General features: G+C 38.3%; 4 protein-coding genes across 5 annotated transcripts; 3 read left to right on the top strand and 1 right to left on the bottom strand.

Moving 5' to 3' along the window:
• Nucleotides 1-2,382: 2,382 nt before the first annotated feature.
• On the bottom strand, nucleotides 2,383-4,711 carry tipE (temperature-induced paralytic E). 2 transcript variants are annotated; one of them, XR_011162353.1, is made up of 3 exons: nucleotides 3,783-4,711; nucleotides 3,542-3,730; nucleotides 2,383-3,493 (listed from the first exon to the last, which is right to left on the bottom strand). XR_011162353.1 is itself a non-coding variant. In XM_069060160.1 (2 exons), the coding sequence occupies exons 1-2, from the start codon at nucleotides 4,709-4,711 to the stop codon at nucleotides 3,667-3,669; spliced, it is 993 nt and encodes a 330-aa protein (XP_068916261.1). In that variant the 3' UTR covers nucleotides 2,383-3,666. The 2 variants fall into 2 exon arrangements, 1 of the variants encoding a protein (XP_068916261.1); XM_069060160.1 differs by having other exon boundaries at nucleotides 2,383-3,730.
• A 676-nt stretch (nucleotides 4,712-5,387) lies between these two features.
• On the top strand, nucleotides 5,388-6,740 carry Teh3 (tipE homolog 3). The gene has a single exon (XM_069060159.1). It carries the CDS (start codon nucleotides 5,388-5,390, stop codon nucleotides 6,738-6,740), a length of 1,353 nt encoding a protein of 450 aa, XP_068916260.1.
• Nucleotides 6,741-6,902: 162 nt separating this feature from the next.
• On the top strand, nucleotides 6,903-7,871 carry Teh2 (tipE homolog 2). Its single transcript, XM_069060163.1, has 2 exons — nucleotides 6,903-7,561; nucleotides 7,612-7,871. Exons 1-2 carry the CDS (start codon nucleotides 6,903-6,905, stop codon nucleotides 7,640-7,642), a joined length of 690 nt encoding a protein of 229 aa, XP_068916264.1. The 3' UTR covers nucleotides 7,643-7,871.
• A 149-nt stretch (nucleotides 7,872-8,020) lies between these two features.
• Teh4 (tipE homolog 4) lies at nucleotides 8,021-11,813 on the top strand. The gene is made up of 3 exons (XM_069060157.1): nucleotides 8,021-8,911; nucleotides 8,964-9,258; nucleotides 9,317-11,813. The coding sequence occupies exons 1-3, from the start codon at nucleotides 8,088-8,090 to the stop codon at nucleotides 9,599-9,601; spliced, it is 1,404 nt and encodes a 467-aa protein (XP_068916258.1). The 5' UTR covers nucleotides 8,021-8,087; the 3' UTR covers nucleotides 9,602-11,813.
• The last annotated feature ends 315 nt before the right edge of the window (nucleotides 11,814-12,128 follow it).

Genomic DNA, 12,128 nt, shown 5'->3' with positions numbered 1-12,128 from the left:
TTTTCACACAATTTTACCATGTTAAATTAATTTTAGCATATGGTATTATTGAAATAAACGCATTTTGATAATCAAATCTGTATTTGCTTCTTGATTTACGACATAATGTCTCAATATCTTAACAATAAAATCTATTAGGGGATCTTTATTGCCACAGCAGCGGGTCCTTTACAACTCTATTCGTAAAATCAAACAAATTCGCCTAAGCAGGTCAGTTTTACAGATAGTCATTGTTACAGAACATTTACAAGACCACAAGCCAAAGACTACCAATAAAAGAAATTTTGGTAATTGTTCACTTTAACTACTTCTGGAATTTTCGAGTTTTTTCTTGCTAGACAGCCTCAGGGCGTTCTCCTAGATCGTTTCCCACCATTCAAACCTTGTGCAAATGCATTTTTTTTCTCTCTTGTTGTGTTTCAAGGTCGCGTCAAGGTCGCGCCAAGTCTTAGTATAACTAAAGGGTAAGGAAAATTTTCATTTGCACAAGGTTTGACTGGTGGGAAACGATGTAGAAGGACGTCCTGAGGCTGTCTAGCCAGAAAAAACGCGAAAATTCCAGAAGTAGTTAAAGTGAACAATTACCGAAATTTTTCCATTAAAATCGATTTAATCCAGTTTTTTATAAATATCTGCCAGAAAAAAAAATGTTTTTAAAAATAAATCATATCGGCCGAAAGTAAATTTTTCGACAAATCAGATCTGTAAATTTCATGATTTTTCTCGATTTTCAGAGGTCATTTTGCCACCGGCGGTAAAAGATGAATCACCCTGTATATCTACGTGATTTTTCTTTATGTTAAAATGAGAAAAGCAACAACATTCTCATTCAGAAATTATGAGGAAAACGATTCAATCAACAGAAAACGATTATTCTGATTTTGTAGTTAAATCGTTTTTTGACCGACATATCATATCATGTATAATTTAATTTTGTTGTTGTTATTTTCCCGAGGTAAGTGGTATATCGGAGATCGAATTACCTAACCACCCAACGTTTCTTCTTGAGGTTTTCATTATATGAAACGTATCCAGGCTTTTGATAATTATGTTCTCAAATTTCAACAAGAGTTTCCTTATAGTCTTATAAATCGAAATCGAAGACTGTCCACATATAATCTTCTCTTTCTCACAAGTAACCCTTAACACATTATTACCCTTGGAAAGTCAGAGCTTAATCGATTTACAAGGAGTTAGTTTCACAGCATTTAGATTTGTCATTAAAAAAATATTGTTTATGAAAATTTTTGTTCCGTTTTTTGACTTTATTGGCATTAAGAAAGACAGCAACAAATCTTCAATTAAGCCTCTATTCAAATAAATTATGTCTCACAATAACACTTAATTATAAGTTGACGACTACTCGTACAACCAGTCTGTTATGAATTTGGGGAAAATTCCCAGCAGGTTGGAGTACACAGAGCGGTCATCTGTCAAAACCTTCCCTTTAGTTGAATGGAATCATTGAGAAAATTAATTTTTAAAAGTACCGAGAGTAAAATAATTTTAATTATTTGACAACTGACAGCTGTCGCGAGTGCGTTCCTTTTAACGCCAGTCCTATGATTGACCTCAAAATCTCAAATATTAAAAAAAAAAACCAAATTAATTCGTCATGTTTTCGTGGCACCAAGTCATAAACAGTTGGTTTTCAAAATTTTGAAGCTTGTTTTATTTGTATACAAAAAATTTAGATGAAAATCCACAAAATCCCGGAGTGAGTGAAAATAGATTTGTGTTTATTGCTACCAATAAAACTATCTAACAAATCTGTTGTCACTATCCACAATTGAATTTTACCACATCATATAAAAATGAGACTTGTTGCTAAATATTGTATGATGTTTTCCCAACCCTGGCAAAGTTATGCGCGTGTTTATAAGGATGTTATTGTAGGTAAGATCTTCGAGTATTACTCGATTTTACGTGTACAATGTTACAACATGATATATCGTGAACTGACCACGGAGTGCGTGTTACGAAAAACCAATACTTTGCCCTATCTTCAATTAAAAACTGTTTAAAATGCAAATTCATGAACATGAAGTTAACTGTTAACGTATTCGCGCTTAGTCCTTGATTCACGTTATCGAATGCATGCCATTATTTGAAAAGTCATTTTCCACCAAAACTTCTCAATTTTCTTATGGTGAACAGTACACGTTTAAAAAATTTCAAGGAATAGTTGTCCAGGATGAAGTGATCACGAAAAGCTTTTTATGTAAATAGTTTTAAAATGAATCGATTTTAATTAAAGCGTCGATAACAGAATATAATTTTAATTATTTAGATATTTAGAAGGTTCTCGTCACGTCAGTTTATTTTCTGTTTGGAATAAAGAAGGATTTTGGAACGAGGTCAGTTGAAAATAAAAAAAGTCAGTAGTTTTGTGATGTGTATTACTGAAATCTATTTTTTACTCCTAGATGAGCAGTGTTAAGTATCACAAATGAGTTAAATAAATTGGTGGTATATAGTAAGTAACAAGGTAAAACAAATGTCAGCCGTGAATCATTAATGATCTCAAGCTATCGACTCTATAGACCGGTGAACAACATTACCGATATTAACATTTGCCTAAAATTATAAATTGAATGAATTGTTAACAACACAAACATGGATGTATATGTTGACAACTGCATGTGCTAGAAAATAATTCAACGCATCAACACTTGCATCATTTCTGTGCAATATTCCTCAATTGGTCCCTTTCTAACGAAAAGAAGAAGCTGTTTGTTTTGATATTCTGAATAAAATTCACTCGATAGTTTTATTTTAAAGACATGCATTGTAAACATACAGAAGAAATATTTATCTGTGTTTATCTATTTTACGTGTATTAAAAATATTACAAATGCATATATAATATAAGAATAAGAAGGCAAAATTTTGAACGATGTTCAATAAATACGTTTTCCACTGCACGATTAGATTTCGTAAGTCGATAAACTGTACATGAAATATACAAATCAATAAAACATTTTTCATTATAAATTTTAACAATGTACTTAAAAATTGCTGTAACAACTTTAAAGACAATCTATATATTTACAGTAATATCAAGATGAAATAAAAAAATACAATAAAAATGATGTGGTATACGCACGGACGTATTAAACTATGAATATTATGATTTGAAATATAATTTTAGATAAATACGCTTGTTAGCACAACCAGAGGAGCCAATATTACTGAAACTCCACAAACGAATGCACAGTATTGCTTTAATTCGAAAATTGAATTAAACAATATTAGAAATTAGCGATCACACAATTAGAAGAATTTTACCACTCAGAAAGAAAATTTATTTAAATTTCGTTGAATTGTGTGCAATTTAGATGCGACCCGGTTGGTGTTTGTCATTAAGTCTTTTTTGAGTTTATACACGTTACTGCACATGGGATGTCTATCGTGAAACAACCGTTGAAGCATCAGATTCGCTCCTTTGGATAATTGAAGCTGTTATCAGCGTTTCATATTCATTTGTAGCGGCCTAAAACACTACGTTTAAAAAATATTTTTAAAAGCCACACAAACATACGCTGATTGTGGCGGAGAGATAACAACCACATTCATTTTAAAAATGTTATTTCGTATGTTTATCCTAAGCCTTATCAAATTAAGATGAAACACACAAGCCTGAGAAATGTCAAGACGTGACGGCAATTAAATATCAGCTATAGGACCTCCTGTGGTCGAAATACTTGTAGTCATTGTTTTCCCTATATTTCTGGAAAATAAATATCGTGACGTTTCGGAAAATGGGAAAAATTCAAACTTACCCTCCTATAGAACCCGAAATCACTTCGGTAAAACTGTCACGACTCATCTCGTCCACCATAGCTACTTTGAAATGGTGTCCGAAGCTGGCCAAGTCTTCTCTGAAGGCTTCGCTGGCGGGTGTTATACCTCCGCTGGCCGGTTGCACAGGAGTAGCTTCTGGTCCGTTCTCCCCTTCAACATCCATAGCTTCCGCATTTTTTTCAAGTGGGGCAGTCTCTTCGTCGTCATTGTATATTTTAAAATAAGCAATTGCCAAATATATTACGGACAAGATAAAGGAGGGAATTGGAATTGCCATGGCGTAGACCAGATTCATATAGACCTGCCACATGTCCAAATGGCTTATTACCATGCTGGGATCTACGCGACTGTAATAGCACGTGTAATTAGTACCTATTTCTTTATAGTGTTTAAGAAATATGGAGCAATTGAGCATGGGGGGATAACCACAACCCTTGACGTTCGGGAGCAACCTGGCCTCGCGGTAATACCACTCGGAGTCGTCTCCCATCAGCCCCGTCTGCTCTTCCTCGGAAGTGTTCTTCTCGTAGTCGAAATCATCCGGTATGCTCCGTTCCTCGCGCGGCGTCCTGATGTCCGGAGGGGCGGTCAGGTTGAAATCTGGGGGTACTTTCTTGTAATGAACGAGTATCTGTGTGCAGTCATATATGTCTTTAGTGCAGCCTTCACGACATGATGTCCAACTGCAATTGGAGACACCTAAACGTCTGTCAACTCGCACTGTCATACATAATGCGGGAGTTTCATCAAACTCCATGAAAATCGTAGTGAAAGCCGGATCAATGACGAAAGGCACAAGGAATAGAAACGAAAACAAGCTGAAGGTGCCAAGCAATACAAAGAATGCTGTAGTATAGAAGAGTAACTTTTGTTGCCAAGTTTGCTTGATCTCTGGCGTCTCCTCCATGGTGCAAGATAAAACGGCTCCCTGGACCCCACCATCTGCATGCACACTCAAGTGCGAGCGGCTGCGGCCAGCTCACAGCATAAACCGCGAATCCGCTCAAACCTTACATCAAAAGTTCCTCGAAGACCATGACCCGGCACATAATTCGATTTTATCACACTTATGGTCAGTTTCTCTCTACATCATTCGACCTGCGAGCTCGTGCAACACTAATCGTCCAGATTTACAGCTCTTGAACAGCTGGTTAGTCGGAGCACATGCACAAAGTGCCGTCGGAGGGTATGGCGTTCAGAACACTGCAGTCCGTATTTATAGTATCGATCTTGGCGCCGGTCCCCGCCAGACGACTTAAACACCACTAGCACGCCGTCCTCCATGTGAGGTGCCACCTCCAGCCAGACCCCGTTTTCTCGAGTAAGTAGCACCCCCAGCGACCCTCACACTCACTCTTCACCTATATTTTCGCACCGTGTTTGCTTGAGCCTTCGAGTTTAGCGTCTCTTTCAATAAACAAGCGATTTTCCGAGTCCTGCAGGCAGGTGGTGCGCGTAATATTGATTAGGAGACGCCGCAGTGGGCTATTGATCAAGGGGCGCGCGCGTAATCCCGGCGCATTCACCAAAAACCACCAGTTCCGAACATGCACTGCTAACGGTATGAGACAAATCGAGATAAAATGCCGAAAAAGAAGCCAGTGCCGGTCGAGGACCTCATCATCCCCCCACAAGACACCAGAATCTGCGGGACGATATGTTTATGTCAGATGACTCTTGTTCTCAGTAGTGTAGCTATTGTTTATTTAACGGTCGCAATATACGTTCCGTCTACCCGGGCGATGAAATCGGGAATATCAGAAGATCCAGTTATGTGTACGACCACCCGAGCTGTTCAAGTCGAAACCTGTGATTGGGGTTCCTGTGGCGAATGGTGTCTCAGCAAAACGTCAGGTTCTTGCATGCAAATCTACGTCAATCTCAGACAAAACGGATCCAACTTGCTTTTGGCGAACTGTACGAACACGGCAAACAAAACCTGCTACGGAATCGATCAGGAGAATGCAAAGAGAAGTCGATGTATCGCCGATGACTGCAAAAACTTGACAGGTACTTTCAACTGTACGGGAGGGATGTGCATCAACATAACGGACGCCTTCGAGTGCATATTCAAAGACACCGACGCTCCCTTGAAATGCTCCGGTCGTCGAGGAAAAATCACCTGCATCGATCTGAACGGTTTGTACAGTTGCAATCGAGGAACGTGCGAAAGAATTCGGACGCCGTACAACTGCGACAGACGCTGCGTCGACATTCCCACCAGAAATAAGAATGTCATATTGTTGAGCGGGGACAAGGTGTACCTGTCGCAGTGCCAGCGCGCTTTCGATTTGGAGAGCGGTGAAGAGATCTGGAACGAAGCCGAAGACAACATCATGATGTCCTCGTGCTACAACATCTTGAACACCACCAGAGGCGTCGTCGCGGTCGACTGCGTCAACGGCTCGCTCCTGGCGAACAATATCCTGAGCGACCTCACCAACTTCACTTATCTGAGCTACTTGAGCGTCTTCAACACGATCCCCTTGGACGAAAAACGCGTCATAGCCCCGCCCGAACCCGACCTCCTCATAGCCAACGAGAGCAAGTTACTCATCAATCTCGAAGGCTGCGTCAACACTCTCCGGGACGAATGCAAAGAATTCTTGAGAGTTTACGGTAAAGATGGGACCGATCACAACGCCCGTGCGCGCTTCCCTTGTTTCTATTCAAACGATAATCCTGGAATTGTGGTCGCACGCTTCGACTTGGCCACCACGACGAAACAATTTCTTGTAGCGTCACTCCTGCCTTCAGTACTCTTCGTTGTCTCGTGTCTCACGCTCATTTTATGTCAACGAACGGTGGTGGTCGGAGACGATGCAAAAATGCGTTTTCAGAGTTGCGTCGCTGCCGACAGCGGTCCTTTAGAAAAGACGACCTCAGCTAATAACATGACTGATCGAGGAGGCGGAAATTCGATAATGGCACTCTGAGATCAATCACGTGAGTCTAACGGTTCTTCCAGAGTTTTCGCTCACGTCACTTTTTCAGGCATTCCCCTTCTGCTAGATCGAGACTGAATTCAAGCAATTTATTACCGCAAGAGAGAAAGCGTCTTTGTTTAGCATCACTTCGAGCATTGATTTCAACATATAATGAGTACCATAATCGAGAAAAACCAGCTGACGCTCATCTCTATTGCTGAAACTGCAAAGTTTTATACGTCGTTATGTCTTGGAATCACAGCTTTTATATCAGTATTCGCATTTCTCTTTCTTATTCCTTTCGTTGTCGATCCGGCCATTACCAGTTTAATGGCGGATTATGAACCTGAACCGGTGACTTGCGTCGGTACTCAGCACGTCTACGCCGAGGGGTTGACGAATTGTTCTTGGGCATCTTGTCGCGAAGGGTGCACCCGTGAAGCGACCAGATGCCACCAGATCTACGTGAACTACTCCAAAATACCGTTCAGAGACTGGAAACCGTCATTAAACGCCCAATGGGACGTAGTCGATACGAGATTTCTTATTAACGCAGAAGGGTGCGGATATCCGCCTTCTGTTAATTGTTCCGAATTTGCACGACAGTATGGATATAGCACAGCAGGCACCCCCTTTCCCTGTTATTATAGCCGAGTCTATCCAGACATCGTCGTAGCAAGATATTCATGGGACGACACTCTCAGACATCTGGTACTGTCCATCACCATTCCCAACTTGTTGTTTGCCGCTTCGGTCGGAGTTCTCAGCTACTGGTACTGCCCCGGCTGTGGCAAGACTTGTAACAAGTACATGCATCATTTTCCCGCTGAGTAAGTCGTCACCAGCCGATCACTTCGCTTAACTCGTCTTGATGTTGCAGGGAGGAAGATTACGACGAAAACTCATATTAGCACCAGAACTACTTGCAACAATCCGTACAAGATTTCGTCACGCTCGCTTCGCATTTTTCTATTTTATACAATCATCGATTTTATAAATTAACCAACAATTACGTAAATTAAAACTCAACTTGTTACCAATACCAGTTTTGTAGATTTAGTTAGAATAAACATGTATTACAATTTAAAATAAGTACAAAAGTGTGACATACTGAATAAATAATAAATGAGTCAATTTCCACTTCTTTTATTTTTTGTGTGGCGGTCTTTATCGACCACCCTTTCTGGTCGACATTTAAAAAAACGATGGCCATCGAAAAGGGGTGTTGGAGGAGGCGACGCTTGCGCCGCCACCGCGTCGATTCTCCTAGGCCGTTTCCCATCAGTCGACTTCCGTCATGTGAAGTAATACGCTTCATTGTAACACGAGGTGCCTTTGATTGTCCAAAAGAAAATTATGGGCCGCCGAAACAAGTGCAAGCCGCGCATGATTCCACAACAAGACAAGAGAATATGTGGATGCATCTGTTTTTGCCAACTAGTCGTCGTTTTCAGTTGCGTATCCCTCATCTATTTGACTGTGGCCATCTACATTCCTTCCTACAGAGCTTTTCACTCTGGATTCGAAGAGCGGCCTGTCATGTGCCAAACTGTAAATACAAGTATGCTCAATAACTGCAGCTGGGCCTCGTGCGGTGAGTGGTGTTTAACAAAGACTTCTGGCTTTTGCCCCCAAATACACGCCACGACTAGACAGAACGGTACCAAGATACAACTCCTCAACTGTACCAACTTTCGTACGTCGCACTGTCCCCCAGCCGACACCAAGGAGTTGAAGAAGCACAACTGCAACAACGGCACCGAGTGCAACTCTCTCAGAGGGTTGTTCAACTGCTCGCTCGGTCATTGCATGAATGTCTCGCAAATTTACGAGTGCCACTACAGAGCTGACGGTTTCACGGTCGACAGCGACAAGGATAATGCCAAGTTGAACGGGCTCTTCGAGTGTAAGGGCTCCAAGTGCACCAAAATCAAGAGGGGGTTTAGTTGCGACAGGATTTGCAAAGAAAACATAACCTCCGTGGGGAAAAATGTGCTCATCACTTCTGGAAATAAGGTGTATCAAGCTTCTTGTGACGCAGCTGTGGCTACCACTGCTGCCAATGGCAACCAAGAAGGGAGCGAAATTGAACCGACACCGTTCTGGAGTAGACAACCGAACGAAGTTTTTATGGTCTCCTGTCACACGATCCTCTATAATATTGATGACCTTTACATTAAGTACAGTCATTATGTCTGACGCCACGTGATCCTATCAACGTGTTTGTTGTAGCGCTACTGATTGTATCAACGGCACGTTATATAATTCAGAGGATATTCCGATGCCCTACATGACGTTCAGGGAATTCTGGAACCTGACAGGCAAATGGAGGAACGTCCTGGATCCCCAAGACAAATTCGTCCCGATGCAATCTGCCCTAACTATTTACAATACTTCCCGATTGTACATTAACTTAGACGGTTGCGTGAACACCCTAAAAGGAGAATGTCTCGACTTTCTTAATTCTCACGGCAACGATGGAAAAAATCAAACTGCACAGTCGCGCTATCCGTGCTTCTACAACAAAGTAGACAAACTGTTCGGACTAGAGAACTGTACCTACTAATTAATGTTTTCATTTTTAGAACAACTCCTTCATGGTGATCGCTCGATACGATTTGAAACGAACTTGGAGGGACCTAATAATCGCCATCAGTATTCCGTCGGTTCTCTTCGTCATCTCGTTCATAACCCTTTGCATAATAATGCAATCGGTGAGGGTCGACGATGACACCAAAATGCGATGTAAATATTGTTTCGTGAAAGATAATTCGGATTTGGCCGAAATGATAACGGCCAATAGCAAGTACGAGGTGTCTTCTCCCGAATCGGACGGTCCTTCGAGGAAGAGCAACGAGATTTTGAGTTAAGTAAAATTTCATTTTGGTGATTGAGCCACGCGTGTCGTCACAAAACCATATTCTAACATGCTATCTGTGGCCAAGTAATAAATATGTCGTAGCTAAATGCAGTGTATAATATGTGCCTTGTACAATTGTGTATGCCTGCACACTGATATAGCCTTACGTAATTGTTAGTGTACACATAATTCACCAAATATAAATAAGTGTTGTTACTGTCCTCATATACATTTGTGTACGCAAAAGTTAATGTTTGTCGAAATATTTACAAATCGTATACATATTGTTAAAACGTTTCGATGACGATAAAATATATATTTTATTTATATTCTAAATAATTAAGGCCCAAGAGAGCCTAAAATGAGCTTACAAACAAAAAATGCCCCGAGAAATACTCTCGTAAGGCAAAAATTTAATGGACTTGATGCTTATTATTGCTCACTAAAAATTGATTAGATTTGATTATGCTTTTGTATAAACTGTGATCACTTAGAAGCGTCACGTTTCCACCGAATTGTAGATTCTTTTCTAGTCCAGAAATCTTATGTGTACAATACAATTTAAAGACTTAGCCAGACTGAAAATTATTTATAAGTATTTTAATAAATTTAGCACTGATGTACTGAGTGACGACCAACATAATTCAAACTAAACAATCCAAAATATCGCACAGGTTTTTTTGTAGAATAACTGCATTAATTACAAATCTTGCATGAATGTACCTAATTTGTGTAAGGTGTTTCCGATGTACTTAAATGTAATGTCAAATTTGGGCTGTTCGTGAACAACAAACTGGAAAATATTTTCGATCTTAGGATGTGGAAATTATTGTTGTTGATATATCCCAAAAAAAAAAAATTATTCTTCGATAAATTAATTTGTCTTTTGTTCTTGTTAGCAAATGTGTTGGCGTTATATTAAATTTAGTAATGTTCCAAAATGTGCTCTTCAAAATCATGACCAAAACTTAATAACACATAGTTCAGCATAGTTGTATAACAAATAAACTTATTTCTTTTCGAAAAATTTCAACGAGGTCCAAAATTAGTTGTAGATTTTGTTACACAACCAGTTATGTTTAAAATAACAGTTATTATTGCTTTTTCGCTAAAGTGTTCGTAACTGACCAGTCAGATAATGGAAAATAATCGCTACACCAAAACATATGTGTAAATTTACATATCGTAACTACTATTGTAATTTGTACTACATATTTTTATACGGGGTGAGAAAAGAGTTCGGTGATTTCGAATTTAAATTTTTTTTTTCAAATGTAGGTAACATAAATTAATTCTGTTAAATCGTTGAATCAAGTTACCAATTTACCAAGTAGGTATATTTTATTTATTATATTGAAATAAAAACAAACATATTTTCGGCGCATAACGAAAATAAACTGAGTAAAAAAACTTCAGAGAAATTCACAGTTAATTGTCTTGTGCATTTTTTATTTGCATTTATTTATTTAAAAATAAAATAACCCTTTTTAATATACCGGGTGTTATGAAAATCCACGTAATAAATTTAATCACCAATAGAACTCTTAAATAAACTTTTTTTACGTATTGATTTTTTTATCGAATGTTCTTTTTTACATTTTTCTAATCCCTAATTTGACACTCCGCTCATGGGATAATCATCAATTGAAACTAAAGAGTGAGTAAATATGTTTTTGTGCCTTAAAAAATTTACAGTTTTTTTTGAAGAAAGAACGACCGCTGTTCAATACTAGCAGTTTTTACTGTTTTTCATTCGAGTATTTTGATCGATTAATTTTTTTTTCGTATTTCGTTATCAATGGATGTGTAAACACATGAGCGGGTATGAATTTTAGGGTTCAAATTACATATACCTATGTTATTTTAACTCTGTTTTGAAGAACTTTGGAAAAAATGATAAATAAAAAAATTGTTTATTTTAACGAGATCTATTATTGGTGGTTAAATTTATTACGTGGATTTCCATAACATCATGCATGTACTTATAAGAATATTGGGTACTTTGAGGGGTAAACAAGCGAAAATTTTTCTCATCCGATATAATAGGCAATTACGTATTAGAACAACGTCTAAATTAAGTCACAAAGTGCCAAAATTTCATAATTCCAATACCAATTTTAATAAAAATAACGTCTTTAAAAATGAATACTCATTTTTTGATAGTTTCATAAGCGAATCAAAACTTGAATGAAAATAAATTGGTGACATTTCTAAAAAAAAAATATTACGAAAAAGCAGTAATAATAATCATTGATATTATTATATTAGTGTGTAATTTTGTATCAATTTTACATGATTATTTTTGTAAAATTTTCCAATAAATTTAGCTACTCGTACGGAAATCAAAATGTATGAGAAATAATAGATATTACATATATTTTGTGTTGAAATATTGTAATTTATGATGTCATTGATGTTAATAAAAGATTGAATACTAATATCCTCGTCGTTATTTTCACCGTATTACCTTTTAACTTTGCGAAACTACAAGAAAGAATAAAGAAATAAAACTAAAACTTTACCAACTCGTTGGCTTA

The sequence above is a fragment of the Tenebrio molitor genome, chromosome X, assembly GCF_963966145.1.
Source record: "Tenebrio molitor chromosome X, icTenMoli1.1, whole genome shotgun sequence".
Classification (NCBI taxonomy): domain Eukaryota; kingdom Metazoa; phylum Arthropoda; class Insecta; order Coleoptera; family Tenebrionidae; genus Tenebrio; species Tenebrio molitor.
Note: the sequence above shows the minus strand (reverse complement) of the source record. Positions and strands in the feature narration are given on the sequence as shown.